The sequence below is a fragment of the Martes martes genome (genome assembly GCF_963455335.1).
Source record: "Martes martes genome assembly, chromosome: 18".
In the NCBI taxonomy this organism is placed as follows: Eukaryota; Metazoa; Chordata; class Mammalia; order Carnivora; family Mustelidae; genus Martes; species Martes martes.
Window position 1 is genome coordinate 39,750,882 of NC_137906.1, and position 16,052 is coordinate 39,766,933.

General features: G+C 67.2%; 3 protein-coding genes across 23 annotated transcripts; 1 reads left to right on the forward strand and 2 right to left on the reverse strand.

Annotated features, from left to right (window-relative positions):
• Positions 1 to 1,067: 1,067 nt before the first annotated feature.
• Positions 1,068 to 9,283, reverse strand: LOC308359242 (uncharacterized protein; the record flags this gene model as incomplete). 14 transcript variants are annotated; one of them, XR_013968399.1, is made up of 8 exons in its annotated part: positions 1,068 to 2,017; positions 2,634 to 2,696; positions 2,855 to 3,168; positions 3,265 to 3,443; positions 5,132 to 5,212; positions 7,092 to 7,158; positions 9,000 to 9,040; positions 9,149 to 9,283. XR_013968399.1 is itself a non-coding variant. In XM_080830117.1 (6 exons), 4 exons carry the CDS (start codon positions 6,961 to 6,963, stop codon positions 3,130 to 3,132), a joined length of 576 nt encoding a protein of 191 aa, XP_080686243.1. In that variant the 3' UTR covers positions 1,068 to 2,017; positions 2,634 to 2,696; positions 2,855 to 3,129. The 14 variants fall into 14 exon arrangements, 3 of the variants coding, with proteins under 3 accessions (XP_080686243.1, XP_080686242.1, XP_080686244.1); XR_013968400.1 differs by lacking the exons at positions 9,000 to 9,040; positions 9,149 to 9,283 and adding an exon at positions 7,529 to 7,614; XR_013968403.1 differs by lacking the exons at positions 7,092 to 7,158; positions 9,000 to 9,040; positions 9,149 to 9,283 and adding exons at positions 4,625 to 4,695; positions 5,310 to 5,640.
• IGFALS (insulin like growth factor binding protein acid labile subunit) lies at positions 8,103 to 11,707 on the forward strand. Its single transcript, XM_080830102.1, has 2 exons — positions 8,103 to 8,269; positions 9,287 to 11,707. The coding sequence occupies exons 1-2, from the start codon at positions 8,254 to 8,256 to the stop codon at positions 11,077 to 11,079; spliced, it is 1,809 nt and encodes a 602-aa protein (XP_080686228.1). The 5' UTR covers positions 8,103 to 8,253; the 3' UTR covers positions 11,080 to 11,707.
• Positions 11,708 to 12,145: 438 nt separating this feature from the next.
• On the reverse strand, positions 12,146 to 16,004 carry NUBP2 (NUBP iron-sulfur cluster assembly factor 2, cytosolic). 8 transcript variants are annotated; one of them, XM_080830110.1, is made up of 8 exons: positions 15,741 to 15,820; positions 14,682 to 14,811; positions 14,386 to 14,504; positions 14,111 to 14,309; positions 13,320 to 13,474; positions 13,110 to 13,220; positions 12,898 to 12,967; positions 12,146 to 12,722 (listed from the first exon to the last, which is right to left on the reverse strand). In XM_080830110.1, exons 4-8 carry the CDS (start codon positions 14,262 to 14,264, stop codon positions 12,577 to 12,579), a joined length of 636 nt encoding a protein of 211 aa, XP_080686236.1. In that variant the 5' UTR covers positions 14,265 to 14,309; positions 14,386 to 14,504; positions 14,682 to 14,811; positions 15,741 to 15,820; the 3' UTR covers positions 12,146 to 12,576. The 8 variants fall into 8 exon arrangements, with proteins under 8 accessions (XP_080686236.1, XP_080686231.1, XP_080686233.1 ...); XM_080830105.1 differs by lacking the exon at positions 14,682 to 14,811 and having other exon boundaries at positions 14,386 to 14,486; positions 15,741 to 16,004; XM_080830107.1 differs by lacking the exon at positions 14,682 to 14,811 and having other exon boundaries at positions 14,111 to 14,195; positions 15,741 to 16,004.
• Between the last annotated feature and the right edge of the window lie 48 nt (positions 16,005 to 16,052).

Genomic DNA, 16,052 nt, shown 5'->3' on the forward strand with positions numbered 1-16,052 from the left:
GTCCCCCCGGGAGTTGTGTGCACGCTTCTGACCCCTGGGTCCGTGGTTCCTGGGAAGATGCTGTCCCACTGGTGGCCAGCAGTCTGCCCCCCGGGGCGGGGGCCCAGGCATCTGTCCCTCTTGCTGGCGCGCAGTACGGGCCCCTGGGGAGCAGCACGCAGGGCTGCAGACCTGTGCCGTGGCCCCACCGCCCGTGTTCCTACAGCCGCGGGGTAATTCTCTGTTTCCAGGAAGGGACAGAGCCCAGCTTTGTTTTTCGGGAGAGTCTTGGCCATTTGCCCTTACAAACAGTAGATGTTTATGGCTCGGGTCGGATGGGAACGACGCTGTGACGCACCGGGTTTCTGGACTTGCTGTGACGGACACGCCGCGTGTCCAGCATCACAGTCCCCGCAGCTCTCCGTGTTGGGAAACGCAACTCTGCTGCTGTGTTCCCGGGTCTGCGCGGCCCCGCAGCCAAAGGGGTCGGTCCCAGCAGACTGCCCTGGGCTCCGGCAGAGGCGACCGGCCCGGGCTTCCCCAGGGGGCAGCGTGGCGCCGCTGGGCCGCACGGGTCCACGCTGGGGAGTCCCCGCGGCCTCCTGGCCACCCTGTCGGATGCCCCCACCGACCCCGCTCGCTCAGGCACTCGCAGCTGGCTCCTAGAATGCTGAGAAGTGCTGCCGTCGGGTTTGCTTACAAAGGGTACAAAGCAGGACCCCCGGGCGAGGCCCGCGGGTCCCAGGGTGCTGAGCCGCGTGCTCTGTAGAACACGGGCGGTCACCCTCCCGGCACGGCTGAGCTTGCGTCGAGGGGCTGTGCGGTGTCACTGTGTCATCCCTGGGATCACTGGCCGTGTGCGCGGTGTGACCGTCCCCCGTGTCGACCCCGGTGTGGAGGGGCTCCCGTGAGCAACGGTCTCCGTGCCACGCACCCTGTGGGGAGTTCCAGGGACTCTGAGGCCCCTCGCCCGAACCAGGGAAAGGGCGGCCGGACCACCGGACGGCAGATGCCGTCCCCGTGGGTGCTGACACTCCCCGGAGGCCAGCTCTCTGGGAACGTCCCGTCCCTGGTACTCCAGCCTTTGACACGGTCGTAAGCGGCGTCTTTTTATTATTATTATTAACATACAATGTATCGTTTGTTCCAGGGGTACAGGTGTGTGCGTCCTCAGTCTCACACGACTCACAGCACTCCCCGTGGCACGTGCCCTCCCCGCCGTCCGCCCCCCGCCGCCCCTCCAGCCACCCTCCTGGGTTCCTGAGATGAAGAGTTTGTCTCTCTCTCTGGTTTCGTCTTGCTTCACTTCTCCCTCCCTGCCCCACGATCCTGTCTTGTTGCTCAGGTTCCTCCCGTCAGGGAGACCGTGTGAGAACCGTCTGACCGACCGACTTCCTTCACTCAGCGTCATACCCTCTAGTTCCATCCACGTCGTTGCAAATGGCAAGATTTCGGGGTTTTGTTTTTTTGATGGGCGCGTGATACCCCGGGGTGTGTGTGCGTCCGTCCGTCCGTCCGTCCGCACACACCCCATCTTTAGCCATTCGTCTGTCGATGGACATCGAGGTTTTCCACAGTTCGGCTGTGGTGGACGTAAACGGTGTCTTTTCCGGTCACGCCAGCATCGGGAGCGCAGACAAGTGCAGTCGGCTTCGCTCCCAGGAACCCGCTCCTCCCACCCGAGCTCCGTTTCCCTCGTGAGCCTTCTGCGGTCCCACCGCTGGGACTCGCGCTCCCTGGGTCTCCCGCACTGCGCGGAGGCGAGCAGGCCCACGGCCTCCGTCCCCACCTCAGGGACGGGCCTCACGGACCTGAGCGCGGCTGCTGGGCGGAGGCTGAGCCGCTCTGGGGGTTCGGTGTGACAGAAGCCTCTGTCCTTGGGGAGCTTCTGTCCTGACGAGGGACCTGGCCGCCGGGGCGGGCGGAGGAAGCTCGGGAGAAAATCGGGCGAGGAGCAGCCGGTGTCACGGCCGGGCGGGCCTCGCCGAGGTGGGGCCGTGAACACGTGAAGGCTCATGGCAGTGAGCCCCGCAGATACCTAGAGAGAAAAGCAAGTGTCAAGGCCCTGGGGCACGGCTGCGGCTGAGCCGTGAGGAGCAGTGGACAGGACACAGGAGGACCTCGGCGCCCACGTGAAGGTGGGAGCCGGCGGGCGGAGCGGGCCTCGACCGGCATTTTTCCGAGGGCTGTGGTGAGGCTGCTGGACAGGCGAAGGGGTGCCCGGGAGCTGAGTGAAAGCCCAGCCCTGCCCCAGGGATCTGCGCCGGGAGCGCGGGGTCGCAGGGGGACGGGAGCTGAGAAGGCCCGTGAGGCTGGGTCTGGGCAGCGGGAGGCCGAGGTGCCCGTGAAGCTTCCCAGGGTCAGGGGCAGTGGGCAGAGGAGGGTCAGGGTAGGTCCAGGCCGGAAACGTGCCCTGGGAGGTGGCCGGCATGTGGGGGAGGCCTGCGGGACACACACAAGCGTGGCCAGAAGTCACCCCGGACGGGGACGGGGTCTCCTCACGCGGTCTCCCCGCTCCCGGCGAGCCGCTGCTCGGGCCTCCCGCGGCCGGGCGGGCCGGACGCCTCCTCGCGCGAGCCCGCCGCCGGCAGACGAGAAAGGGACCGGGGCGCGTGCGCTTTGGGAGTCCGAGGAAGGGGAATCCTAGCACGAGCCTGGGCTTTCCAGCGGCTGCAGCCACTCGGGGAGGCGCCTTTCGTCCCAGGGTTTTCTTCTTCCTTTTCAAAGAAGATCTAAAGTCATCTCCGCACGCACCGTGAGGCTCGAACCCGCAAGCCGGAGGCCCAGCCGCACGTTGCCCGACTGACCGGGCGCCCCTCCCGTCCCCGCTCCTCGGGCTGTCGTCTCCGCACGGGCGGTCATGCCGCAGACTCGCCTGTGCGGCTGGCGTGGGGCGCGGAGGGCGGCCGCGGGGGCTCCGCTGGTTCCTCTCCCTCGTGTCCTCCCCGCCGCGGGCCGCCGTCCTGTCGGACACGAGCGCGGAGACTGGGCGTTGGCCACTCTCGCTCCGGACTCCTGACCCCGGGCCCCTGCTGCCCTCAGAGGGGTTTTCTTGGAAAGCGTCTGCCTCGGGCCTGTGTCCTGTCTTCCTGGGCGGGGTCCGTCCGCTCCGGGTCACGTGCTGGCCCTGCGTGGCCCGCTCCTGTGCCCCTAGGAAATTGCTCGGGCTTCATCCATCTTCAGAATGTTCTGTTTATGAGTGAGAGTCACAGCAGTGAGCCAAGGGTACCGTTCAGGGGCACTGAGCACCCCCGCGCCCCTAGTAACCCCAAACCTTTCACAGACCCATAGAAGGTTTCTTCGGGTCCACCACCTTCTACGGACGCCGATCCCGCGTCGGAGCAGCAGAGAGGCCTGGGAGGCGGCGGCTCCCGGGGGGTCCAGGACAGTCTCGTGCAGGGCTGCACTGTGTGTCCCCAGGACTCCGCGCAGGCTCAAGCCCGTCTGGGTCCCACTGTGGCCGGCTGCGGGGGTGTGGTGGGGGGCGAGGAGGCAGGACGCCGTGACTTTTCTCCTCCTTCCCTGGCCCAGAGCGGTTTCTCATTTTTTCAGCTCCCATTCATAAGCTCAACCTGACTTAACAGGCTCTATCAGAGCGACGAACAGTCGTGTCTGAACGGGGGTGGGGGGATCCCCGCGGAAGAACACGGCTTTACGCTAGGCCTTCTAAGTCATTATGTAATTCAGAGACTGAGTGGGAAATAGGTTACATAACAAGAATTGGAGACTTTTCTTTTAGTTAAAAAAATTAAAGATTTGAAGGGCGCCTGGGTGGCTCAGTGGGTTAGAGCCTCTGTCTTTGGCTCAGGTCATGATCTCGGGGTCCTAGGATCGAGCCCCGCATCAGGCTCTCTGCTTGGGGGGCCTCCCCCCAACCTGCCTCTCTGCCTACTTGTGGTTTCTCTCTGTCAAATAAATAATATCTGTAAAAATAAAAAAATTGAGAGAGCAAGCGAGCACATTGGGGGAGGGGTGCAGATCCCCCGGAGCGTGAAGACCAGGGCGGGACTCAATCTCGCGTCCCTGAGATCACGACCTGAGCCGAAACCATGAATCGGACGCCTCACTGACTGAGCCAGCCACGCACCCTAAGCACGGAGGCTGACATTCTCCCGGAGCGGTAGATGCCTGGAGGGCCCATCACCCGGGACGCCCAAGGCGCAGGCGCGCGCTCGCCCACGGAACCCGCCTGTGCTCGGAACAGGCCAGATCCCGCGTGAGCCACGGAACCAGTCACAGTGAGTCTTAACAGAGCAAAGGGAGCTCGAGCAGAATGAGTTCCCGGCGGCAGAGTGAGGTCTGGCCGCCCCCGCCTCTGGACAGGACAGCCCGCGGTCGGAGCCATGGACGCGGCGCGCGCTCCAGCACACGCTAGAGCCGCAGCCACAGAGACGACCAGCTCGGCCCCTGTGCGAGGACCCGCCCGTGCGTGACGCAGGAAAGGGAAAGTGGACGTGGAAAGATGGAAAGCACACCGACGTGAGTGGGACACGCATCTGCACAGCAAGGAGAGGCTTCTAGTTAAGAAACTAAAGAAGGGAGCAAACAAAACACAAAGGAAGCAGAAGAAAAAGGAAAATCAGCAAAATAGGAAAAAACCCCAAAAGTTAGTTCTTTGAACAGATCAAGAGGCTGACAAACCCACCGTCATACTGGCCAACACAGAACACACACGTCGCCAGAATCCCGCAGGAGGGGACGGCGCCACCCTCCTCCCTGCACAGGAACGAGCACCCGTGAGCCAGTGCTCAAGGCCAGACGTCAGACCCCAGCTGCTCTGGGCCGCCGAGCTGCTTCCTCCCGGAGGCCCCGGGGAGCCTCTCCGCCACCCAGTCCTCCTGCCAGAGGTGCCCTCGTTCCTTGGCTCCCAACGTCCCTCCCGAAGATGCCAACACCAGCAGCTGTAGGTGAAGCCTCCCCCTCCCCCGGCCTCCCACCTGCCCCTGGAGCCCCCCTGCCACTGTTAAGGACCTTTGTAATGACACTGGGTCCGCCCGGAAAATCCACAGTAGTCCCACTGTCTGGGCCTGCACCCCTTTCTGCTGTGTGTCTGGACAGTCGTAACTGTAGGGGTCAGGACGGCTGCCCCTCCCCCCCAAGAGCATTTGGCTGTCACAGCTTCCGAAATCACGGTGACCCGCGGGACGCTCACCTCTAAAGCCAGGAGCGAGGTGCGGCCGGTCTCCGCGTGGTGCTGGCCGCGCAGCAAGGCGCCAGGAAGCCACGGAAACGGCTGCAGGCCGGGAAGGAAAAAGGAGAAACGTCCTTATTCACCGATGAGCTGACCCCCCCAAGGAGCTAATCCTAGGGACCCAGAGACACCTACAAACCCAGCAAGTTCATTCAGCCAGGTCCTGGGACACCAGATTAGGAAAAACAAAATCCGCTCCGTTTCCACGTGCTGGGAACAGTTGTTCACGGAATGAAGAGGGTTCCGTCCGCGGCGGCACCAAACTAAAGATCCGCCGGAAGTACCGCATCGAAAACAGCTCAAGATTCGCGAAGATCTAAGTCCACGGAAAGGTGCCCCACACCCCTGAAGGCTCGAGACAAGGTCCTGGCAGCCCCCGGACAGAGGCGCCCCCACGGCAGTCAGCTCAGCAGACGGAAGGAGCTACCGGCGGCCCCTGTCACCCCCGACCCACCACCCCCCCCCCCCAGCCTGCCGGGGTCACAGCGCTGCACGTGCTCGCAGAAAGCCCGCTTGCCGGCCACGGGCAGACACGAGCGTCGCGCTCGGGCCGGCCGCACCGCGCTGACTGGGACCGCTGGAGGGGAGGACTGTCGGGGCGGGCGTCACACTCGGCAGCACCTTTCCGGAGCTCTCAGCCCAGACAGCAAAACCGAGGCAGACCGAGGAGGGAAACGTATCAAAAAGTAGCGGCCAGCTGGGAAAACTACACGCCTCGCGGGCGATCAGAACGAAAACGCGCAGCAGTGCTGAGCGACCCCAGGTCAGAGCCAGACCGGGGGACGACGTGGGGCGTGCGGGAGTCCGTCCCGCACAGACCTCAGCACAGCCCGCCTCTCCCGGGCTCTAGTTCCGGCCCAGACGCGGGCGAGCCACTCACTCCGCCTAGAAGGGCGCACACGGGGCCCCGGCCGCGGAGCCAAGCTGCTCTGGGGGGAGGCTGTGCTCCGCGAGGGACCAAGACGTCCACCTCGAGGCTGGTGGGCACGGCCCCCGACGTGCCCCACGGCGCTTCGAGAGCGTCACATTGAAGTCCACGTGCGAGAGTGGCCGAGAAACCCCCACGTTCTGAGGACTCCTGCTCGGCGCCGAGTGACTCGGGAAACTGCGATCCAACGAACTCTTGCCAAAAGCCACCGAGAGCGCGGCCAGGCGAGCCCCAGGACGGAAGACGCGCCGCCCACACCCCCTCCCCCGCCCGAGAAAGGACTTGCATCCAGACTGACTTTCTTTAAGAACACAGGTCGGACTGAGCCATCACCAGAAATTGGCAAGACACACACACGCCCTTCACGGGACAGGACAGTCCCCCGGCTGACGAGCCTCAGGGGCTGCAGTCCCACTGGTATCCGAGAAACACGGAACGAAAGCCAGCGTCCACTCACCTTCGGGGCTTGGGAACAGACGGGATGGCGCTGGGCTGGGCAGGGCACCCCTGGGCGCCAGGAGGTGGGGACCCGCTAACTGCTCGAGAAGCCCAGCCTCACCTGCCAAGTGACCTCACCTGGGTCCTCACCTGGGTCCCAGCAAGTCCACGGAGGCCCCACAGGGCCCGCGGGCAGCAGGTGGGTGAGCGAGGATGTGGGGACGGCTGTGTGTCCGAGCTGCCTGCGTCCCGTGTCACACGAGCAGCCGGGCCCAGGGCTCACGTGGGACCCCCATCCACGTGATGATCGGAAGCACATGAAACCAGACGCCTCGGGGAGAGCCTCGGTGGCCGGCTCCGAGTGGCCAGGGCAGGGAGGGACCCGGGGTGGGGGGCGGAGTGCGGGTGTTGCCATGGGGGCAGCCATGCGGGCCCGGCCGGGTTTACAGAAAGAGCCCTGTCCCTCCGCACACCCTCCCTCCCGGCCCTGGCCCTGCGGAGGGCTCGCGGGAACGTGCTGAGTCGGCACCTGGGGCTGCGGTTTCGCGTGTTTACCTGGTCAATTTCTGGGCGTGCACTTTGGCGGATCTATAATTTCTCAGAACAGAGGCTGAGAACCGACCTGGAAATCAATCAAAGCTCAATAAAGGGAGAGATAAAGCCGTCCCCCACGCCCAGCACCGGGAGCTGTGGGCCAGGCAGGGGTGAAGCAGGAGTGGGGGAATGGAGAGGGGTGCAGCGGGTCCCCCTGGCCCTCTCTGCGGGCCTGCCCCCTGGCCAGGAGGTCCACTGGAGAGGCTCCCGAGGCTCCCTGAGCCCTGCCCCTCCTCTCGAGGGGAGCCTGGCTGCGCCCTCATCTGTCGGCCTCTGCCCAGGACCCCTCCCCTGGCTGTGCCCGCCGTGCCCAGGGCGGGTGGACGAGGGGGCGCAGGGCTCCCCCTGCTTGAGCAACAAGGGGCCGTGCTGGCTGTCAACCTTCTTCCTGGCCTGACCTGGGGCTGACCTCAGGCCAGGCTCTGGGCAGCCGTCCTGTGCAGAGTGGGCTGGTCAGGGCCCCGCGGGCGCTCTGGAGGACGGCCTGGGTCCCGAGGCAGGTGGAGGTTGGTCCTGCAGCCACAAGACCCGGCGCCCGAGGCCTCCCTCCACTCTTCCAGGGAGGGCAGTGCTAGGGAAAGCAAACACGAGGGGGCCGGGGACCCTGCCCTGGGTTCCTAGAAGAGGATGGGGGGAGGAGGGTGACCAGACACCAGCTGACCCTGAGGTCCCAGAAGCCGAGGCTGGGCAGGGCCCCAGGGAGGCCTGATGAGGACCCCACCCAGGCTGTTAGGAAACGGGCAGGGGGAAGGAGGGGGGTGGTCAGCGTGCCAGGCCCATCTCCCACTTAACTCCCACGTGGCCGTCTGCTGAGTGGGAGGTCCCCCACGGCTGCCCGAGCGGCCCCCACCCAGGGGCAGAGGGCCAGCCCAACCTGAAGGGGGCTCTGGGGTGAAGGCAGCCCCCCAGCCTCTCCCCCGTGCCATCTGTGTCCTGGGCATTTGGGGCTGACGCTGGGCGCCGGGCTCGAGAGGGTTAATGGCATCAGGCCAGCAGGGCTGGGCTGGGCTGGCTAGCCGCAGGGTGCTGGCGGCCCGGCGGTGGGGCAATCAGAGGGCAGGAGCGGCGGCCCCAGCAAACGCGCCCAGCTCGCGGCCCGCCTGTGGTCTGCTCTGCGCGCGGGATGGCCCTGACTGGAGGTGAGGAGCGCCTAGGGCCCCAGCCCCTCGCTCTGGGGGTAGCCAGCCCCACGCCTCCGCGGCTCGGGGCAGCCTGCGAGGGCCCAGCTCGGGGTGGGCTGACAGCGCCGGTGCTGCTGCAAGGGTACCTCGGGATGCGCCCTCAGACACCCCCTACTCTCTCTAGTCACCTCCTGTCTGCTTCCGGGGCCAGTCCCCTCAGCCCCCCCCCCCGGGGACCCCTCCCTGGGCTGGACTGCTGCCCCCGCAGCCCCTCAAAGGCCCGGCGCGGCCTGTGCAGGTGGGTGTGGGGCGCCTCTCGCACTGCCTCTGGCCTCGCCTGGACAGCCCGCACCCTCTGAGGGCAGGGATGGGCCCCGACTCGGTGGGCAGCCCAGTGTGTTACGCGGGTTTTGGGGTGTCGCTGGGGTGGGACCCAGCGCCCTCTGTCCAGAGACACCCCTGACCCCTGGTGAGTTGAGGGTGCGGAGTCCCCATCTGCCCTGAGGAAGGCGCTGTGCTCCCCTCCCGGCACGAGTGCTGAGACATTCCTGGACCCAAGGCACAGGCTCCTGGGAGCCCATGGGAGGGTGCCCCCCGCTCCGGGAGCCTCACTGCGGCGGCGCCCACCCGCCCACCGGCCACTCTCAAGGGCAGGAGCACATACCCCACTCGGGCCTCCCGTCGGCCCACTCGAGCGTCCACACTGGGACGCACACGGCCACACGGCTGAACGGCCAGGCACCCCTACCTGCAGTTCTCTCCAGAACGGGCGTCGCTACCCCAGCGGGCCTGCAGGGTGGAAAGGGCAGTCAGTTCCGAGCGGGACCACGTCCCGGTTGTCCTAACCGGGGCTCTACTTCCAAATGAGGCCGGGAGAGCGCAGCTCTGAGCTCCCACCTCTCTCCGGGCTGCCAGCACCACGGCCTCTCTCAGTCACGTGCTGCGGTCCGGGCGCCGAGTTCCACGCTGCAGCGTGTGGGCAGGCGGCGGCCCTCGCCCCGGGGCTCAAGTCCTCTGGCCCCTCTCCCTGCACAGGAGGCCCGGTCCTGGCCGTGCTGCTGGTCTCGTGGGTGGCGCTGGGCCCCTGCAGCCCAGAGGGAGCGGAGAACGGGGCCCCGGGGGCCACCGAGAGCCTGCAGTGCCCGGCCGTGTGCACCTGCGGCCACGATGACTACGCGGACCAGCTCAGCGTCTTCTGCAGCTCCCGCAACCTCACGCGGCCGCCAGATGGCATCCCGGACGGCGCCAGGGCCCTGTGGCTGGACGGCAACAACCTGTCCTCCATCCCCGCGGCCGCCTTCCGGAACCTCTCCAGCCTCGCCTTCCTCAACCTGCAGGGCAGCGGGCTGGCGAGCCTGGAGCCGGAGGCGCTGCTCGGCCTACAGCGGCTGCAGCACCTGCACCTGGAGCGGAACCAGCTGCGCGGCCTGGCGGCCCGCACCTTCCTGCACACCCCGGGCCTGGCCTCGCTCGGCCTCAGCAACAACCTGCTCGGCCGGCTGGACGAGGGCCTCTTCCAGGGCCTGGCCGGCCTCTGGGAGCTCAACCTCGGCTGGAACAGCCTCGCCGTGCTCCCCGACGCCGCCTTCCACGGCCTGGCCGGCCTGCGCGAGCTGGTGCTGGCGGGCAACAGGCTGACCTACCTGCAGCCCCCGCTCTTCTGCGGCCTGGCCGAGCTGCGCGAGCTGGACCTGAGCAGGAACGCCCTGCGCAGCGTCAAGGCCAACGTGTTCGTCAAGCTGCCGCGGCTGCAGAAGCTCTACCTGGAGCGCAACCTCATCGCCGCCGTGGCCCCCGGCGCCTTCCTGGGCATGAAGGCGCTGCGCTGGCTGGACCTGTCGCACAACCGCGTGAGCGGCCTCCTGGAGGACACCTTCCCCGGCCTGCTGGGCCTGCACGTCCTGCGCCTGTCGCACAACGCCCTGGCCGGCCTGCGGCCGCGCGCCTTCAAGGACCTGCACTTCCTGGAGGAGCTGCAGCTCGGCCACAACCGCCTGCGGCAGCTGCCCGACAGGGCCTTCGAGGGCCTGGGCCAGCTCGAGGTGCTGACGCTCAACGACAACCAGATCCGCGAGATCGAGGCGGGCGCCTTCGTGGGCCTCCGCAGCCTGGCGGTCCTGAACCTGTCCGGGAACTGCCTGCGGACGCTGCCGCCGCAGCTCTTCCTCGGCCTGGGCCGGCTGCACAGTCTGCACCTGGAGCGCGGCTGCCTGGGCCGCCTCCGGCCGCGCGCCTTCGCCGGCCTCTCGGGGCTGCGCCGCCTCTTCCTCAAGCGCAACGGCATCGCGGCCGTGGAGGAGCAGGGCCTGGGCGGGCTGGCGGAGCTGCAGGAGCTGGACCTCACGGCCAACCAGCTCACGCACCTGCCGGCCCAGGCGTTCCAGGACCTCGGCAAGCTGGAGTACCTGCTCCTCTCGGGCAACCGGCTGGCGGCGCTGGCGGCGGACGCCCTGCGGCCTCTGCGCCGCGTCTTCTGGCTGGACGTGTCGCACAACCGCCTGGAGACCCTGCCCGAGGCCGACCTGCCCCAGCTGCGCTACCTGAGCCTCCGGAACAACTCCCTGCGGACCTTCACGCCGCACACCCCCGGCCTGGAGCGCCTGTGGCTCGAGGGCAACCCCTGGGACTGCGGCTGCCCGCTCCGGGCCCTGAGGACCCTGGCCCTGCGGCAGCCCAGCGTCGTGCCGCGCTTCGTGCAGGTGGCGCCGGAGGGCGACGACGGCCAGCCGCCCGTGTACGCCTACAACAACATCACCTGCGCCAGCCCCCCGGGCGTCTCGGGCCTCGACCTGCGCGACGTCGCCGAGGCCCACTTTGCTCACTGCTGACCGAGGCGTGGCCTGGCCCGATGCCGCCCCGGGGTCACCGCGGAGGCCCCCTCTGCTGGTGTGGGCGCCGCTGCCATACAGGCCCCGGCCCCCCCAGCTGTCCCTCATTAAAAGCCATCTGATGGGGCACCTGGGTGGCTCAGTGGGTTGGGCCTCTGTCTTCAGCTCAGATCATGGTCTCAGGGTCCTGGGATCGAATCCTGCATTGGGCTCTCTGCTCACTGAGGAGCCTGCTCCTCCCCTCTCTCTCTCTGTCTGCCTCCCTGCCTACTTGTGATCTCTGTCTGTCATATAAATAAGTAAAATCTTAAAAAAAAAAAAAGCCACCTGACACACGTGTGTGACCACAGGAGTATAGCTTTGGAGATGGGGGGAGGAAAGCTCGGGCCCCCGCCCCACGGCCCTCCGGGGACACCCGCCTGTGCCAGAGGGGCGGCAGCTCCTCCTCCCGTGGTCCAGAGCCCTGGCACCTCAGCTGTCCTCCTTGGCCACATACTCAGAGGCCCTGGCCCTGGGAAGGCCGGCAGAGCCGGGCGGTCACTGCTCGTGCCCAGCACGAATGTGGGTTCTCGCTGCCCAACCCCGGCCAACACGCCCCCTGCCCCCAAGAGCCCTTCCCCTGCATTCTAGTTCCACACGAGGAAACGTCTGTCCACGGCACACCTGAAGCCCCATCATTGCCCCCGGGTCACCCTGTCCCTTCTGCCAACATCCCGACCTCTTCCCTTGGGGAGGGCGCCGTGCTGGGCCCTGCCCACTGCACCACCTGGCCTCCCTGGGGCTGCTGCACGTCACTCCCAGCTCTGCCCCGGCTCTGTGGCGTGGAAGGTGTGGAGGGCGACTGGGGACGGTGCATCCGCCGCGCCAGGCTGAGCCTCCCCCGACGGCACGGATTTCTCCGCCGTCACCAAGCTCTCCACACACTGACCCCAAGCTTGATCCAGGCGTCTGCAGGGACCCACGGGCTGGGCGTCAGAGGGCCGAGCTGGCTGCCGGGGAGCGCACCAGCGCGCTAAGGCTCCCGCGGCCCCAGGGCACGACGCTCCGGAAGCAGCAGACCTGTAACTGCGGCAGTGGGACACTTTTAATCGTGGGTTCCTCTGAAGTTAAGTCTAACGCTTCACAAGACGCTCCCCGCTGTCCCGGCATCGCTCACGATGGCACTGAGGATGGTGGGAGGCGCTGAGGACAGGAGACGCCCCTAGGATTTCTCCAGACGTGTAGGTGTTGTGACCCACGTGGAGCCTTGGCTGCAAACAACAGCCCAGCCGTGGCTTCGGGGGTGCACGTGCCATCACCTGAGAGTTCAGCCACCAGGACCCCACACCTTCCGGGCCCTGCTACCGGCCCGCCGGACAGAACCACCCACTGTCGGCCGCCCAGAGGCCCTGGAAACCCGAGATGCGGGGAGGGGGCGAAGAAAGAGGCCCGCACGGCCACCGCCTCTGCTTAGGTCTGAGTGTGCGCGGCCAGAGGTGCGAGGGGGAGCTGCCTTGGTCAGGAGAGCCGAGCAGGCGCCTCACTCAGAACCTTCTGGGCTATGGAGGAGAGCGCGGGGAAGGCGGGACTCTGAGGGAAGTCCCTGATGAAGTCTCGACCTTCCTCCAGGCTCCTCGTGAGCTCAGGGTCCAGAGGCACAGAGCCTGCGAAGGCAGAGGGCAGGGGACGGGCTGTGAGGGTGGCAGAGGGCCAGGGGCCGGCTCCCCAGCCCCAGCCCCAGCCCACACGGGGCTCCCGCGGGCTCCCGCTCGTGCCCACCAGCCGCGGGGAGCTCAGACCCCTGGAGCAGAGTCCAAGCGGCGGCCCTGCCATGCTCACCCAGGAAGGGGACTCCGGCGAGTCTGGCCAGCTCTGCCCCGCCTCCCTGGGAGAAGACGTTGGTGCACTCCTGGAACGCAGATGTGCGCCCCCTTAAGGAACCTCTCACACACTCGAGGGAGAGGTCCAGGGATGTGCTTGCCGCCCAGGGCACACCTGACCACCCCTGGGCCCCGTAAGGGCTGGTGACCACTTGAGTCCCCACGACTCACTGTGCAGTGGGGACAGACGAAACCACTCATGTTCTCCACGATCCCGACCACCTGCAGCCCTGTCTTCCTACAGAAGGTCAGCTCCCGCCTCACGTCCCCCACAGACACTGCCTGCGACCAGGCAACAGAGGACAGCGGTCACCGAGCGTGTCAAGAGCCGGGAGTAGTGCCAGGTCCCCGGTGAGGTCGCGGACGGTGCTCGCATGGTACCTGTGGCGTGGTGACCACGAGGGCCCCCAGCGGGCCATAGGGGCGCAGCGCCTCCACAGCTGCCATGTGCTCATCAGAGGTCCCCGGGGGCGTGTCCACAACCAGGTAATCCAGCTGTCCCCAGGCCACGTCAGACACGAACTGCTTTATCAGTGCTGCAGAGACCCAGGGGTCTCAGCGAGCCCCTCACCTACAGCCTCTGCAGGTCCCGGGTCTGCCCCAATGGCCGCAGAGCAAGCCACTCCTTACGGAGGGTGGCACATGCACCACGTGGACCCCACAAGCACCTCTCTTCCCGGATGTGGGGCTACCCCTGCCACCTGAGACTTCTGCTCAGGCCTGAGCCAGGAGCTGTGATCCCCCGGTGGTTGGGGGGTGGGGGTCGGTGCCTGGATGCAGGTTCCCTTCCAGCTTTTGCAGCAGGAGAGACGGTGACCCACGGCGGCAGGTCCCGCATGCAGCCCCTCTGCCCACCAATTACACGGCTTAGCGGGGCCCGGCGTGGCCTCAGGTCCCAGCAGAACCCTCCCCGCTCTGGGACTCGGATGGGGCCATTGACAACTGCACCGAGCTTCCTCCTGCTCTTAACTCCCAGGCTGGCCTGATGGTTCCGGGGAGCCGCAGAACCGTTCTGGAAATAACCGGCTGTTGGGGTGTCTGGCTTTACCCAACCACCCTGGGGAGGAGGGTCCGAAGCTCCCGCAGGACTTTCTAATTGACTTTTTGGGGCACCGCGGCGGCACCTGGGGGCGGCAAGAAGGCTGGCTGTGCCGCCCGCGCCCCGTCGTTACCGTTCTTCTTGGGGCCCCTCCACACCACAGCCTCATCCGGGCTCTCCAGCAGGAAGCCCGCGGACATGAGAGAGATGCTCTGCTCCTGGTCCACAAAGACGGGGACCCAGCCACTGTCACACTGGTGCACGGCCCTGCCCTGTGCCCGAAGCATGCGGGGGATGCTGGGGCCACACAGGTCCACGTCGAGGATGCCCACCTGCAAAGAGGCAGGATGTCCACGAGGGGCAGGAGCAGCGGGGCAGTCGGTGCAGGTGCCAGGGTGGGGTGCTCACCTTCTTGCCTGCGTGGCGCAGGGCCAGGGCCAGCTCCGCGGAGATGGTGCTTTTCCCGACCCCTCCCTTTCCCGAGAGGACAAGGAGGATGTGCCGGACACCTGCCAGGTTTCCAGGCTCTGGTCAGGAGAAAAGGGGAGGAGGGCAGAGAATCCCCCTTGCACCAGATGCTCTCGGAGGCTCACTCAGAAGGCTCACCAGCCCCTCCCGCGTCCCAGATTTCGAGACCTGCTCCTTTGGCGTAATGGAAGCAAACACCCCCAGCCGGAAGGTCTTCCTGCGGGCCGGCCCCATACCTGACCCGTGGCCTCCCGGAAGACGGCTGTCTCAAACCACCCCTCTCTGCTGGGAGCACGCGTGTCACTGCGCCCTTGCAGCTCACACACACGGGTGGGCCACAGGAACCAGGAGGCTGCAGGGTCCCAGCTGATTCCAGTGGGAAACAGGGCTGTCATGACAGGCTGAGGTGCGCTGTGCTGGGGACGGCCCCTGCCCCCACTCATAGGATTCAGGTGTGATGCCCCCCCAGATGCCCAACCACTGTCCTGGGGTCCCTGGTCTCCAGTTCTCAGGAGGAACGCTTAGAGCTCTAGAGACCTAGAGCTGCAGTCACGCGGGGGCACGGAGCCACCTCTCTGGCTCAGACCATGCCCGGAACCCCAGGCACACACCTGCATCCCTGGCCAAGCCCCCCCGCGGCCCCAGGCCCAACAGCCCTGGCTCTCTGTGGGCCGCGGACCACTCCGCCCCGGCTCTTCCTTCCTAGGAGCTTAACATGTCTCTGAAAAAACACCATGCCCACCCCTGCCACCCGCGGGGTTGCCGTCTGCACCCACACAGCTGTCAGTCCCCCTGCAACACCCTAACGTTCTTGCCTCTTACCCCGCCACGGGCACCCCCGCCCGACCTCCCCACCGCCCTGCCCGCGAGCCTGGGTCCCTGGGGGCTCCACAAAGGCTGCCCTGGTCCCGACCCTCCTCTAGACCCTGCCTCCGGCGACGGGCGGGGACGGGGTGCGCGGGGCACCGGGCCGGCTCGCGGCAGGGCCCGGTCGCCGATGCCGGCGCCGGCAGCACCCCCGGGGCAGTCCGCCGCACATGCCCGCACCCGCTTCCTCCCAGAACCGACACACGCGGCGCGCAGGCTCCAGCCACGGCTCTGCGGCCGCCAGCCCCCGACCCCAGGCCCCCGCGGCGCAGCGAGACGCGGCTGGTCCCCTCCAAGCACCCCGCGCGCGCCCTGACGGGAAAGGCAGACGACACCCCCTGAACGCCCGGGGCCGCGACCGGCGGCGGCGCACCGGCGCAGCCCGCCCCGCCCGCCCCCCGCCCGCCCCCGCCCTTCGGAGCACTCACCCGCCGCCTCCGCCGCCGCCGCCGCCGCCATCCCTCCCGTAGCGCAGCACGGCCTCCGTCCACCGGCCCAAACCCCGCTCCCCGCGCGGCGCCCTCCCCCGGGCCGTCCTGATAGGCCCACTCGCGCTCCACGCAGCCAGTCACATCTCACGTAAGGAGACGCAGCTTCCGGTGCCCGCGATGAACCGGAAGTGGACACACTTCCGTGTCAGTCCCTGCCTCGCCCCGCGTCCAATGGGCACACGGGCCCTGTGGCCGACGGCTTGCGAGGTGACCAATGGGGAGGTGGAGCCAGGACTGACAGTTCGAGCA

What these genes read in the sequence shown, in the direction of transcription:
- NUBP2 (XM_080830103.1), bottom strand. Translation starts at nt 14,888, where the DNA reads ATGAGTGGGGGCAGGGGCCGTCCCCAGCACAGCGCACCTCAGCCTGTC. An exon ending in TGCGCCACGCAGGCAAGAAG is followed by an intron (nt 14,310 to 14,385) that starts GTGAGCACCCCA and finishes GCCTCTTTGCAG; the next exon opens with GTGGGCATCCTCGACGTGGA. An exon ending in CGCCGGAGTCCCCTTCCTGG is followed by an intron (nt 12,723 to 12,897) that starts GTGAGCATGGCA and finishes CTGCCTTCGCAG; the next exon opens with GCTCTGTGCCTCTGGACCCT.